The sequence below is a fragment of the Solanum stenotomum genome, chromosome 5, assembly GCF_019186545.1.
Source record: "Solanum stenotomum isolate F172 chromosome 5, ASM1918654v1, whole genome shotgun sequence".
Taxonomy (NCBI): Eukaryota; Viridiplantae; Streptophyta; class Magnoliopsida; order Solanales; family Solanaceae; genus Solanum; species Solanum stenotomum.
In genome coordinates this window covers 60,638,027-60,652,477 of record NC_064286.1, presented here as the reverse complement: position 1 = coordinate 60,652,477, position 14,451 = coordinate 60,638,027, and the positions used below count along the sequence as shown (strand labels likewise).

Here is a 14,451-nt window from a genome sequence, read left to right as displayed (position 1 = left end):
ATAGAATTTTTTTTCAAAAATGAAAATCATTAGTGATAAGATATTTAAGATTGAAGATACTCCATCTAAATGAAGGTTTCCTATGTGACTTAGTTTGACTTAATACAAAATTTAAGAAAGATTTTTTAGAAAAAAAATAATTGTGGTCTAAAGTATGCCATAGATGTTTGTGTGAATATGATTCATTTTATTAAGGGTAAAATGAGTATTATAAAGTTAAATTATTACTAATTATAGAAATGTATGATTCTTTTTATAAATGGACTAAAAAAGAAAATGAATCATATAACTTGAGATAGAAAGAGTAGGAAAATGTATCTTTGACCTATTAAGTAATAATAAATGCATTTTGGACTAATCTATTATTGGCAAGGGGTATCTTCGAATCAAATTATTAATTGAGGACATTTCTGCTTATTTCATGCCGTGACCATTATTTACCTATTTGATTTACCGAAAGATAATACTTTTATCAAATATAATGATTAATTGACGAAGATAACAAAGAAGTAATTCAATTATTAACAACCACCAATGAATAGGGTGCAACACATGTGAGACTCTTTATTTAGCCAGAGTTCTTAATTTTTAGCTTGAATATATATTCTTAATTGAGCGTTTTTTTTAATGTATCCTACACAACGTGAATTTGGAATAGTTGAAGGACAATATCAAATATGAATTAATCGGACTTCAATATGAGAACGTTTTCTCAAATGGACTTTATGTTGTACAAATTGAAATTAGTCAAGTTGCAATATAGATACCGAAAAACGAAAAACAAAATAGGTTATTACTCCCTCCATCCCATATTAAATGAACATCTTACTAAAAATATTCGTCACATATTACTTGATCACTTACTAAATCAGAATAGAACTAATTAAATCTTTCCCATTTTACCTCTGCTAATAATACTATCTATAAATAATTTTCTTAATTATCGTATAAAATAGAAAGCGATAATTCTAACATAGTCTAAAATTTCTCCATTTGGTCCCTCCGGCAAAAGCCACATGGAAATGTGAAATGGATGAGTGACTGATAAGTATATAAGTAGTTATTAATAGTAACACAGAGCTTCTCTTCTCTTCTTTTTCCCCAAAATGAAAACTTCTACTGGAACGAACTCAATGCAATAAACCCTAAATTGCCTGATTTATCTGTTCAATTTCGAGTAAGAAATCGGAAAAACTGAATCGAATCGTGATCGTTGATGGCGGTTTCCGAGGAAGAATCATCGTCTTCATCCTCTGCCGGTAGCAGCAAGTCCCGATCATATGCTTCTCGTGGTGCTAGTTATTTGGCTAAGACTGTTCTTAGAGGAAGTGTTGTTCTTCAAGTGGTTTATGGTCGTATACGCTCTTCAACTTCATACGATGTCGTTTTTGGCAAGGTAATAAGGTTTTCAACTTCATTTTGCAGATTAGTTGTGAATTTTTAATGTGTGAGATTTTTATGTTTTTGGAAATATTGGATTGAAATTGTCCTGTGCAAAGCAAAATTGATGTGTATAAGAACGTATGTCCGACTCGGGTTTCTTATCAAGGTAAGGTAATAAAGATGATTCATTGACTAGATATGATCCCATTTACTCTCGTTATTATATTATTTGTTGTTGCTACTGATCTCGTTAGCATTTTCGTTTTTTGTTTACTGCTGTATTTGCTTTGCGCTCTTGTTTTTTTTTAGATATTCTTTACTTGATTGGAGATTGCTTCTCTACCTTTGTAAGGTAGGGGTAGGGGTAAAGCTGCATACACTCCACCCAGACCCAACCGTGGGATTACACTGGGTATGTTGTTGTTGTTTGATTAGCTACGATAGGGAATTAGTCATGTATCATTGAAAACTTTAGCAGACTTAAAAGCTGTTACCCTGAATTGCTTAATCTAGATAGGGGCTCTTATCAAATATTTAGATTGGAGTATGTCTAAATATAATTTGAATGATGACTAGTGTATTTGAAAGTGTTGTGTAATGGAATGAGGATGATTGTTCCAAAGAGGAGGTTAGGCTTCTAGTTACCATTATCAAAAAAAAAAGAGGAGGTTAGGCTTCCACGTACGCCCTGTCTTTAAATATGGGCTGACTTAGTAAAAGAACGACTATTCTGTGATTGATCATAGTTGATTGATCTATTTTTATCTTGAAAATAGACCCTTTTTTTATTTGCTCATGCAACTATTTTTGGGGTTCTGTCGGTCTTTTCGTAGTCTTTTCCCCATTCTGTTCTATTTCAAGCAAGTGGGTTGCACCAATTCCCTAAATCGGGAATGCTGCTGCACCACTATTCCCGTTTTAGGAATCCTACAAATCTCTTTGTGAGACTCTCTTCTCCTTTTGATGTTTGAAAGGATTGATGTCCCTTTTGATGTTTGAAAGGATTGATGTCCCTTTTGATGTTTTGAAAGGATTGATGTCCCTTTTGATGTTTGAAAGGATTGATGTCTTATGAGGAGGTTTGTATCTATTAGAGGGAAGTGTCATGATTTAAACTCTTATGTTAATACCAATTCAACCATGATCCAGTTACTTGGTGGGATAATTTAGAGGGAAGAAGTAGAATAGCTGTATCTAGAAAGTTGTATTTCCACAGTTTCAAGTCAAAGAAATACAATTTAAGTTTGTCTACAAAGTTTTTAAGGACCCTTGTAATAACATGCTGTGACTTTCTTTTTTTCACATACATATCCAATCTCTAGAAGAAGTACTCTTTTTATTTTAAATTGCGGAAACAACCTCTTGTAGAAATGCAAATTAAGACTGTGTACATAAGAGCAATGTGGTCCGGTCCTTCCCCGAACCCCGCCCATGGGAGGAGCTTGGTGCACTAGGCTGTCCTTTTATTCTGTTTAATGTAACATAGTGCTGCCAGTTTGTCAGAATTTCTATTACAGAGACCTACTCTAGAGGGTTTTGACAATTTCACTGAGCTCCCCTGATTTTCAATAATACCGAAATCTTTCTATTTGGGATTTGTCTCGTTCACTTGCTGAAAGAGGTTGTTGGTCAAGTGTTTTTGTCTAAAGATAGAACTGGTTTACTCCCACTATGTTTTTTGGCCTGTGCACCTATTAGAAATTGGCGTTTCCCAAAACATAGAACTAACTAAACCTATTAATACTAAGAAAGTTTATGTACCTTCCTCAACAGGCAAATCACTTCCTTTAGTAACTAGGAGTTTCCAGTTTGGTATCTGCATACTCAATTCCCTTATCCACCGGCCACCACCAGCCAATTCCAGTAATAGGAAGAGAAATCTACAAGAACAAGGTCATATTGAGCTTATCTAATCCCCCGACTTTAACTTGACCTCACTGCATATTGGTGGCTTAAGTTCTCCTAGAGCATACACTGCACCTTGAATCAAAAGCAAATTGAATTTTCTGTTGTTTAGAGAATTAGTACCAGTGGAAGGAGATCTGATATCAAATTGTCTGAATAATGGTATTCCAACCAAACAATGTCTTTATCAGCAGCAGACTGTAAACAAGCTATATATTTCTTGAGATACGGAAATTCTGCTTACATATTCCTATCAGGTAGGACCAGTTAATTGCATGATGGTTATATAAACTTTGTTTTCGCTTTTGGCAAATGGGGAGGGAGAATGCAAATTATCTATAGGCAAAACCTTGAATGAAGTGTGAGATCTATTTACTCTATCAATAGCTAAGCTGGAGTTGGTCTATAGGGAGAAAAAAAACTGAACGTTGTTGTCACAAGAGTTGCAAAACCTTATGGAAACCCTAATATTCGTTCAAAGTTTATAGTTGGTGAACTGAAGTATAAAGTTTGTGATAAGAATCGGGTTACTTGAATAAACAAGAAAATAATGTGGAAGCAAAAATACGAAGATTAAAGACAGGAATTGAAAGATACGTGAAATTCAATAATAAAGTCCCCAAATTTCAAGATGAAGTGCTAAGAACCCTAATTGATCTTAGTATTCAAAATTAGTGGATTAGAATTAATTGTGATACTAATAGAGTCAATTCAAGAACTTAGATCAAAAGTGAACTAGACTCCTATTTTGAAGAAATTAGAGACAACAATTAGTATAATACTAATTACATACCTTCTTTAATTTACTTTAATAGAAACCAAAGATATGAAGTTAAGAATTAATCTTACCTCTTAAAGAATCGATCTTATAAGGTTGTAAGCTAAATCCATATCCACCACCCATGGCGGCGGAGCCAAGATCTCTGTTGAAGGGGTTCAAAGTATAAAGAAGCAAACACATGAAAATTATAAGATAAAAAATGGAGCGAGACGGAAGAAAAATATTAATCTTAACCCGCTAAATTGAACTTGCCTTTTCATGCCGCATTTAGCTTCTTCCTACTTTTACCCTGCTCCGCTGAGCCGCCTTAAGATTCTTGTGCTAGCTATGGCACATTTATTTTCTCAAGATGCGGCTCAAATGCATACACTATAAGTTCTTGCAAGAACTGTTTGTTACTACTCCAGAAAACCCAATATCTCCGGATCAACTTGATTTCAGAAGTACCAATCTCTATATCTTTTACTTGAAGACTTAACTTTTCTTATATTGAAGGATTGTCTGGCCTGGTCAAATTTAATGCTGATAATTACTGTATAATGAAACATTAATACCTATAGCATTAGCTTGTCGCGGATACTAGGAATGGCTTGTTTATATTCATGACGAGTCAATCCTACATGCAGCTGTTTTGTGCTGCCTAACTGCAGGAGGTATTTTTTCCTAATATTACTGTCTATTTTCTGCCTAAAGGGGATAACTAGGCTATATATATTGTTCACTGTTTTTATTTTGTTAAGATATGTTTTTTAGTGGCACTTGTATGTTCTCTTGATTTCTAGATGCTTGAATTATTGTATCTATGCTTATATAGCACAGGTGTGCTGTGTGCTGGATTGTTTATTTGATTGGATTCCTTACATATGTTCTTCAACATGCTGTTGAATGTTAGCTACTTGGTTGCAGTTTTATTTAGCAAGCTTCAGTGTGTGATATGACAACGGATTTTGATGCAGGAAACATCTATAGAATTGGTGATTATAGATGAAGATGGGGTTGTGCAGTCTATTTGTGAGCAGCCTGTATTTGGCATAATAAAAGATATAGCTGTCCTTCCCTGGAATGAGAAGTTTCGTGTTGGAAGCCCACAGGTGTCTTAGATTGTTTTTCCGACTAATCCTTTATTTCTAATTTTTATACTTATAGCATTTTCCTTTCACTTTTTCTTTTAAATAGCTTCTGGGCAGGGATCTCTTGGTTGTTATTTCAGATTCAGGGAAGCTGTCAGTTCTCAGATTTTGCAATGAAATGCACAGGTTAAATTATTTTTCAACTGTATCTTTTTTCTTTTATTTTTGTTACACATAAAATGAGCAGTTATTTTTCTTTATCTTAATTCAACCAAGACACTCATTTTTTTCATTAACGGCTTACCTTTGCACCGTTCACATAGGTTTTTCGCTGTAACACATGTTCAACTTTCGTCTCCTGGAAATCCTACGGATCAAATTGGAAGAATGTTAGCCGTTGATTCCAAGTAAGTTGTATTTTAGATGGATAGACGAAACCAATTAGATGGTCGGCAACAATTGAAATCAGTCACCTTGGCTACTACTTAGAGATTCTAGATGTCCTTGTTGGTAATTTCTCTCTCTGCTCTTTGCAGTGGTTGTTTTATTGCAGCTAGTGCATATGAAGACAGTTTGGTGCTTTTCTCCCGCTCTGCTTCAGCTGGCAGTGATATATTTGATAAGGTTAATATTGTGCATACATTTCCTTCTAGTCTAGATATATATGCTACTTAATCGCTTGAATAGCTTTGTTTCATCCTACTGATACTCTTTAAATAATGATACTAGAGAATCTTTTGTCCCACTGACAAGCAAGGGAAGATCGAGACTGCGAATGGTTTTACCAGTATCTGTGGTACCATATGGAGTATGTGCTTTATCGCAAAAGATGTTCAACCAAATAAGAATTACAATCCTATATTGGCCATTCTTCTCAATAGGTATGAATGATGATGAAGTTTGAAAGTTTAAGTAATTGTCAGAATGGCTTTGTGATGCAAAGTGGGTTTTCTTCTTTTATAGTTGCATATAACAAATCGTCATATTATAATTTCTGGTTTGCTAGTATTGGTATGATGTTTCAAATTGGCTGTGCAGGAGGAGATCATATAGGAGCGAGATCATGTTGATTGAGTGGAATACGAAGGAGCATTCGCTCTATGTAGTATATCAGTATTCTGAACTTGGACCACTAGCACATCATATCGTAGATATTCCTCATTCTTATGGACTCGTGTTAGTACTTCGTGCTGGGGATGCTATAGTGATGGACTTTAAAGTTCCTCATAGCCCTTGTTTTGTTTATCGAATAAGTTTAAATTTTACCCCTCCTTCAGTTGAGGAGCAGAATTTTGTACGAGAGACTATTAGAATTCCAGATATTATAGACGAAGAAGGTATGTATAGTGTTGCGGCATCTGCATTGCTTGAGCTCAGCGATTTGAATAAAAATGACCCAATGAATATTGATGATGATAGCAATGTGAAGCCAGGTTCGAATTTCGTGTGCTCATGGAGTTGGAATCCTGGAAATGAGAACAGTCCTAGAATGATATTTTGTGCAGACTCTGGAGAGCTTTTCTTGATTGAATTTTTATTTGATTCTGATGGCCTGAAAGTATCTCTGTCTGATTGTCTTTACAAGACTCTACCAGCCAAGGCACTTTTGTGGGTGAGAGGTGGATTTTTGGCAGTTATTGTTGAGATGGGTGATGGGATGGTGCTAAAAGTTGAAGACGGAAGACTTGTTTATAGAAGTCCAATCCAAAATATCGCACCAATATTGGATATGTCGGTTGTGGATTACCATGATGAGAAACATGATCAAATGTTTGCCTGCTGTGGGATGGCACCTGAAGGATCTTTACGAGTTATACGTAGTGGCATCAGTGTAGAGAAATTGTTGAAAACTTCTCCCATTTATCAGGGTATTACTGGAACTTGGACAGTTAAAATGAAACTTGCTGATTCTTATCATTCTTTCCTTGTACTGTCCTTTGTTGAAGAGACCAGGGTGCTATCTGTTGGTGTGAGCTTTTCTGATGTAACCGACTTCATGGGTTTCCAACCTGATGTTTGCACGTTGGCATGTGGTCTTGTGGGTGATGGTCTGCTGGTGCAAATCCACCAGACTGCTGTGAGACTGTGTGTACCTATTGCTGCTGCACATCCAGATGGTATTGATTTGGCATCACCAACTTTCATGTCGTGGTCCCCTGATAATATGACAATAAGCCTGGGAGCTGTTGGGCCTAATTTGATTGTTGTTGCAACTTCCAGTCCATGTTACCTATTCATTCTTGGCATCAGGACAATATCAGCCCATCATTATGAAATATACCAGATGCAACATGTGAAATTGCAAGATGAACTTTCCTGCATCTCAATCCCCCAAAGACGGCTTGAGCAAACATCTTTTATCTCTAGAACTAGTAATGCAAATGGAGTTCCTCTGGATTCTCTTCCGGTCGGATTGGACATCAGTAACATCTTCGTTATCGGTACACATAAGCCTTCTGTAGAAGTTCTATCATTTACTTCTGATAAGGGTCTGAGTGTTCTTGCTGTAGGGTCTATAACCTTAACAAACACTCTTGGAACAACTGTAAGTGGGTGCATCCCTCAAGACGTAAGACTTGTCCTCGTCGATCGGCTTTATGTTCTTTCAGGATTGAGGAATGGTATGCTACTCAGATTTGAGTGGCCTTCTATCTCGGCAGTTTCCTCACTAGTCTCACCTGGCCTTCAGACTTTTGACAATTCTTGTATGGTTAATTGCACTAGTTCCTCAATTTTTGCATCTCAGAATTTTAGAACTCAACCTACACAAGTGACCAGTTTATTGGATAAGACGAAGGATTTTCCTGTTTATCTGCAGTTAGTTGCAGTTCGTCGGATTGGCATCACTCCTGTTTTTTTGATTCCATTAAATGATTCTCTTGATGCTGATGTGATCGCTCTAAGTGATAGGCCCTGGCTATTGCAAACTGCAAGGCATAGCCTCTCGTATACTTCAATATCTTTTCCACCTTCCACACATGTTACTCCAGTTTGTTCAACTGAATGTCCCAAGGGAATTATCTTTGTTGCTGAAAACAGTCTTCATTTGGTAAGAAAAAAGTCCATGCTGTATTGATAACAAAGCTCAACATTGACATCTCACCTCCCTAGTTGCACATGTCATTTTTACATATTATATGTTGGATAGGCAAGTACAAGCCATATGAAGGGTGACGTTCTTCTTGTTGCCCGCATATCAGGTTGATGGCATGACTTCCCTATCTCACCTTCCCCTCTTCCCCCCCAAAAAAACAAAAAGGAGGAGAGAGAGAGAGAGAAAACTAAAGAAACAGAGGTCGAGTGTGTTTAGTTGTATATATGGATCTTGGCCATTGTATACCTTTAATATCAGACATCATGACCATCTTTTTGGTTTCAGGTGGAAATGGTGCCTAGTAAACGGCTTAATGTGCAGAAATTTCATTTTGGCGGTACTCCTCGAAAGGTTTTATATCATAGTGACAGCAGGTTGTTGCTTGTATTAAGGACTGATCTCAGTGATGATTTATGTTCATCTGATGTCTGCTGCATAGATCCTCTCAGTGGATCAGTGTTGTCATCCTTTAAGTTTGAGCCTGGGGAGATAGGAAAATGCATGGACTTGGTAAAAGCCGGAAACGAACAAGTTCTTGTTGTTGGAACTGGTCTCTCTTCTGGTCCAGCTATAATGCCTAGTGGTGAAGCTGAAAGGTTAGTGCCAACCTCTAAAAGGGTATAGCATTTTACCTCCATAAATCCACAATGCGTTTATTGTAATTGATTTTATTTTCTTCCCCAATAAAATATCTTTTCTAGGTAAATCTTTTGTTTGTCTGAAGGGTATACATTTTGATAATGTATACATGAATTGCATGTTTATTTTTTGTTTTAATAAAGATAACTTTTGACAGTACAAAGGGCCGTCTAATAGTTCTTTGCCTCGAGCAAATGCAAAACTCAGATAGTGGATCAATTGCATTTTCTTCGAGGGCTGGGTCATCTTCTCAACGGACTTCACCTTTCCGTGAGATTGGTGGATATGCCGCCGAACAGCTGTCTAGCAGTAGTCTCTGTAGCAGTCCTGATGATAACAGCTGTGACGGGATTAAGCTTGAGGAAAGTGAAGCATGGCACTTAAGATTAGGTTATTCAACCACTTGGCCTGGAATGGTGCTTGCAGTCTGCCCTTATCTTGATCGTTTTTTCTTGGCCTCTGCGGCTAATTGTGTAAGTTGAAATAAATCTCACCTGTGGACTTTCTTGCAAAGTTAGTGTTACCTCTTGCTAAAAATATGTTGCTTCTTTTTTCATTCTCCCGGCAGTTCTATGTTTGTGGTTTTCCAAATGATAATGCCCAAAGAGTCAGACGCTTAGCAGTAGGGAGAACACGGTTCATGATCATGACTCTTACTGCACACTTCACTAGAATTGCTGTTGGTGATTGTCGTGATGGCATCCTCTTCTACTCGTATCAAGAGGTCTGTAGCTAGAGTTGATTTTTCTTTAAAAACCTCAGTTTCCTTGGGTTCTTTGTGTGTTGTTGGGCATTGATTTTTGTATTCCATTAGGTGGATGGAGATCTGGAATTCCTTTTTCTAGGTTGTAGCTTGCAGGGGACATAATACTTATATTAGATTTCACCTCCTTGCATTGGTAGATTTGAAAACTTGTTGCCTTACAAGCTATCTTCCTCTGTCTTGTGGTCAGGATGCAAGAAAACTAGATCAAGTTTACTGTGACCCTGTCCAGAGGTTAGTTTCTGATTGCACTCTTATGGATGGAGACACAGCTGCCGTTTCAGATCGGAAGGGGAGTTTAGCCATTTTATCATGTCTGAATCACTTGGAAGGTAAATTCAACTTACAATATCTATGTAAAATCTGATTTTTAAAACATCGGAAAAGAAAGATCAGGATCTCTGTACATATTTACTGGTTTACGCTACCTTTTCTGTTATTTTTATTAGCTGAGATTCTTATGCACATCCTCATCATCTTGCTTCTTATACTTTCCTTCATCTACAAACAACAACATACCCATATTCCCACAAGTGAGGTTGGAGAAGATAGAGTGTACGCAGACCTTACTCCTGATGAGATAGAGAGACTGTTTTTGAAAGACCCTCGGCTCAAGCAACACATAACAAACCGTACATAGCAGAATGATCTGATATACTAAGCACAAGAAACAACATGTAGTAGCAACAATCGGAGAACAAGAAACTACGCGAATAATGTTAATATTATCTACCCACCAAGCCTCACCACAGGGAAGCGAGACAACCCTCAAATACCTTCTACCCTAATTTGCGACCTCCATATCCTCCTATCTAAGGTCATGGCCTCGGTAAGTTGGAGTTGCGTCATGTCTTGTCTTGTCATTTCTCCCCAATACTTCTTTGTCCTGCCTCTACCTCGTGTCAGACTCCCCCATGTTAACCTCTCACACCTCCTTACCAGGGCATGTGTACATCTCCTTTTCACTTGTCCAAACCATCTCAATCTCGCCTCCCTCATCTTGTCCCGGATATTTTCGTTCCTAATCTTATCTGTCGTGTTATGCCTACACATCCACCATATCATCCTCATCCCTGCGACTCTCATCTACTGGACATGAGAGTTCTTAACGGGCCAACACTCTGCCCCATACAGCAGTCGGGCCAACTCTCCGCCCCATACAGCAGTCGGCCCAACCTTTTCTTCATCTACTAACTATTTTTTAATTTAAATGCAATGCTTGTTCTAATTTTTTTTATTTTTTTTTAATCTGGCATTGTTTTGCAGATAATTTCAACAGTCCAGAACGCAATCTAGCTCTAACTTGTTCATTCTACATGGGCGAGATAGCTATAAGAATTCGAAAGGTAAGCATTTGGCTGGAGTTTTTCTGTTTTGAATGATGGGTTTAGACCATACTTGTCAAAGATGGTAATTTTTAAGCCCTATAATGCACCTTCCGATGAGTCTTCTTCTTGTTTGCCCTTATGAAGTAGTATAAATGATTTAAGCAAATCATGTATAATACTTGTCGTTGGGAAGCAGAACTTTCCTATAGGAGATAATAGTTGGATGCCAATATGGTCATTTATGGTCCAGAAAGTTGATAGAATGAATATGATAGAATATGCAGAAGATGACTAATCCAACACAGGCATGAACTCACACGGAATTTATGGTAGACCAGAAAAGTCGATGTTAGCTGATATTTCATATGTCAAGGGATCTGAAAAGTCAAAAGTCGCCTTTTACTGCATTGCAAGGTCACGAACCACTGAACCAGTTACATAATCCTCTATTTTAACATTTATGTATTCTCTTAGATGATGCCCCTAGCTGAGAAAGAACCAATATGGTGCCCAGTGGTGTTGTGGGTGAGGTTCTGCTTAGACAAACATGATCAATTTCCCAGTTTCCGAATTTGATGCTCGAGGGAGATCGAGAGGAGAAATATTTTTTCTACTCTGTCCATCTATAGCAAATTGTCTGATTTCATTGTTTATTTACCTTTTTAGCTTTAAGACTTGTATTTTGTATTTTATATTTAACTTAAACAGTATTCAAGTTTTATTCAGATAATTCTTATACTTTATCTTAGTCAATTAAGTTAATTGCTTACATATGAATTCTTAAGTTAAGATTAAATCAATACTCAAGCACCTTTGCTTTAAAAAAGGAGAGAATATTTAGTGATATTGGCTTAACAAATCACAAATGATTTAATGGCTATTCTGCAATCTGCTTTGAGTTTTTCTTATTAGTTATTCCCACAGATTGCTAGCAGTTTGATGGAATGGGATATGAAGTTTGATGATTTACAAAAAAATTAACGCTGCAGCATCATTTCCTTGACTTAATTTTTGTGACTGCTTCAATTGATTTGAGCAATATTATCTGTTGCAGGGGTCATTCTCCTATAAACTTCCAGCAGATGATGCACTTAGGGGCTGTCAAGTTGCCAGCAATGTCGGTGACATATCACAAAATAGTATCATGGCTAGTACGCTTTTAGGGAGCATAATTATTTTTATTCCTCTTACTAGGTATCTTACAACATCCTGTCGAATTTATTGTTCAGGTCACCTGAAAAATTTACTGTCCATCTTCATCGGATGTGCTTTGGTCATTCCTCGACTCTGTACCTTGTATTTATCATGCATCTTTTTTCTTTTTTAGTCTATTATGTGAGCTGCTAACTTTTTGAAGTATGAATTCTCAGATAATAACATATAGGTGATTGCTTTAGTTCAAATCAGCTAATTCTCTTCATTGAGATGTTAAGTAGTTAATATATGCATTTTTGGATGTCCCAGCATGTTGGCTCTACTGCAGTATTAGAATGCCAGTGAGACTTCTCTTGTGAGATTTGAACTGATTGAATTCAACTTTTCTCTTGAATGGCTAGTATAGGGCATCCCAAGTTGGATTTTCCTGCCAGTAGTTTAGGAGTTATTAGTCCCTCTTAAATACTGCAGCTGGTGTCTCTTTTCCTCTTACCCCACTCCTTCTGTCCTGCTGAAATGGGAGAGGAATCAGGGATTGGAAAATAGGAAGGGGAGTGGTCATAAGTAGTTTCTGGAGTGTATTGGTGCTCTGTTTTATCTATAAAAGGGAGATGCTAATCTGTTATTAAGAATGAATTACTCATAACATGAATCAAACGTTAAAGGACTTTTAAGTAAATGCCAAAATGTTGTATTTTCAATTGGCTTCATCTATTTTCTCTGCAAAAAATTACTGTTGAAGTAACTTTGAAAAGATTTACTTTCTCATAGGGAGGAATATGATCTCTTAGAAGCAGTACAGGCTAGGCTTGTCATCCATCCGCTGACTGCTCCTATTTTGGGAAATGACCATACTGAATACCGTTGTCGTGGGAGTACGGTAAGAGATGTAATTTTTGTTATAGATCTGAAGAACTTCTAGTACCTTTTATGTTTATTATTCTTATTTTGTATAATGTTTTGGAATAACATGGTCAATGAGGATTCATATAGCCTATCCCGACATGCACGAGACTGAGGCGTAATGAGGGTCAATCCACCAAGGGAATAAAAGTAGGAAAGGGCCATTGCTGACTGCTCAGTCGGGGGTGTGCTGGAATAGGGTTTACCAGTTCACACCAGGGAAAAAGAAAAGAGGAGATGTAAACAGTGGAATTATCCCTCAATATTGCTTTCTGTAGTTCTCGTTTTCCTTGACAAATTGTGTTAGGTTTGCAAGGCAGAAACCGGAGAACTATGTTTTTTATATTGCTGTTTATATATCCACCTGAAACTGTAACTCATCATTCTTGTGCTGGTCTTTTGCCTTTTCAAATTACAGGCTAGGGCACCTAAAGCTCTGGATGGTGATATGCTTGCTCAGTTCTTGGAGCTTACTAGTATGCAACAAGAAGCTGTATTAGCATTGCCTCTTGGTGCACAAAACACCATTATGTTCAATTCAAAGCAATCTCCTGATCCAATTACTGTCAATCAGGTTGTGCGACTGCTAGAACGCATTCATTATGCCCTGAACTGAGTATCAAGTTTATCTTTGTCCTGATGCTTTGAGAGCTGTTTGCTCGGTTTTTGATTGACTGCGAAATCAAGTGACCTTTATCAGTGCCAATTGCTCTCTGTTCATATTTTTGGAAGCAAGCAGGGTGATATCTGTGATTGCCAGAAGATGTTTGGAGCTGGGTTTAACATTGTCTACATGCCAGGCTATTCTGGTTTGTTTGGCTGTTGTTGTTGGGTTGGGTTAGGAGCTAGGTTGTGTGGACTCTTCACTTTCGATGCTGCACCCATGTCGGATTCTCCAACAATACACTACTTTTGGAGAATCCGGCACGCATCTGTTGACATTTTTAAAAGAGTCCAAGCAACATAGGTTGGGGTGATGCAGAAATAATATTGCACGGCGCCTCCTTCATGGTCATAGTCTGAACCCAGTTTTGTAGCTTCAGTTAATTGTTGTAAATATATCTTTTCTTTTGTCAGCGGCCTTGATAGACACAGTTATTCAATATTTATTGGATAAAATAATCGAGGTGCTTCAAAGAAAAAAAGCAAAATTAATACATGAACCTTGATTTAATTGGTCAAAGTAAATCTTTCGACGTGTCATGATCACTTTGGTTAGTGTGGAGTTGCATGAGTGGAATGGAATTGAATGCAAGACTTCTCCAGGTACCTAAAAGAAATAAATGATCGTATGGAGGACATGTTAAGTCTCATTAACAAATAAATTATCATATCAAGGACTCTAAAATCGCCTAATTACCTTGTGTGATATGGTAAATTTGAATTTTTATATTACCAAAATATTCATGGGCTAACACATGAAAAAATTG

At 37.1% G+C, this 14,451-nt stretch overlaps 1 protein-coding gene across 1 annotated transcript; it reads left to right on the top strand.

The window, feature by feature from the left end:
* Positions 1–1,087: 1,087 nt before the first annotated feature.
* On the top strand, positions 1,088–14,209 carry LOC125864428 (pre-mRNA-splicing factor prp12). Its single transcript, XM_049544428.1, has 15 exons — positions 1,088–1,396; positions 5,026–5,160; positions 5,246–5,325; positions 5,463–5,546; positions 5,676–5,763; positions 5,869–6,020; positions 6,178–8,188; positions 8,519–8,829; positions 9,030–9,345; positions 9,441–9,596; positions 9,826–9,967; positions 10,902–10,981; positions 12,018–12,157; positions 12,890–12,998; positions 13,440–14,209. Exons 1-15 carry the CDS (start codon positions 1,217–1,219, stop codon positions 13,635–13,637), a joined length of 4,182 nt encoding a protein of 1,393 aa, XP_049400385.1. The 5' UTR covers positions 1,088–1,216; the 3' UTR covers positions 13,638–14,209.
* Positions 14,210–14,451: the final 242 nt, after the last annotated feature.

What these genes read in the sequence shown, in the direction of transcription:
- LOC125864428 (XM_049544428.1), top strand. Translation starts at nt 1,217, where the DNA reads ATGGCGGTTTCCGAGGAAGAATCATCGTCTTCATCCTCTGCCGGTAGC. An exon ending in TTGGCCATTCTTCTCAATAG is followed by an intron (nt 6,021 to 6,177) that starts GTATGAATGATG and finishes TTGGCTGTGCAG; the next exon opens with GAGGAGATCATATAGGAGCG. An exon ending in CCTAGTGGTGAAGCTGAAAG is followed by an intron (nt 8,830 to 9,029) that starts GTTAGTGCCAAC and finishes AACTTTTGACAG; the next exon opens with TACAAAGGGCCGTCTAATAG.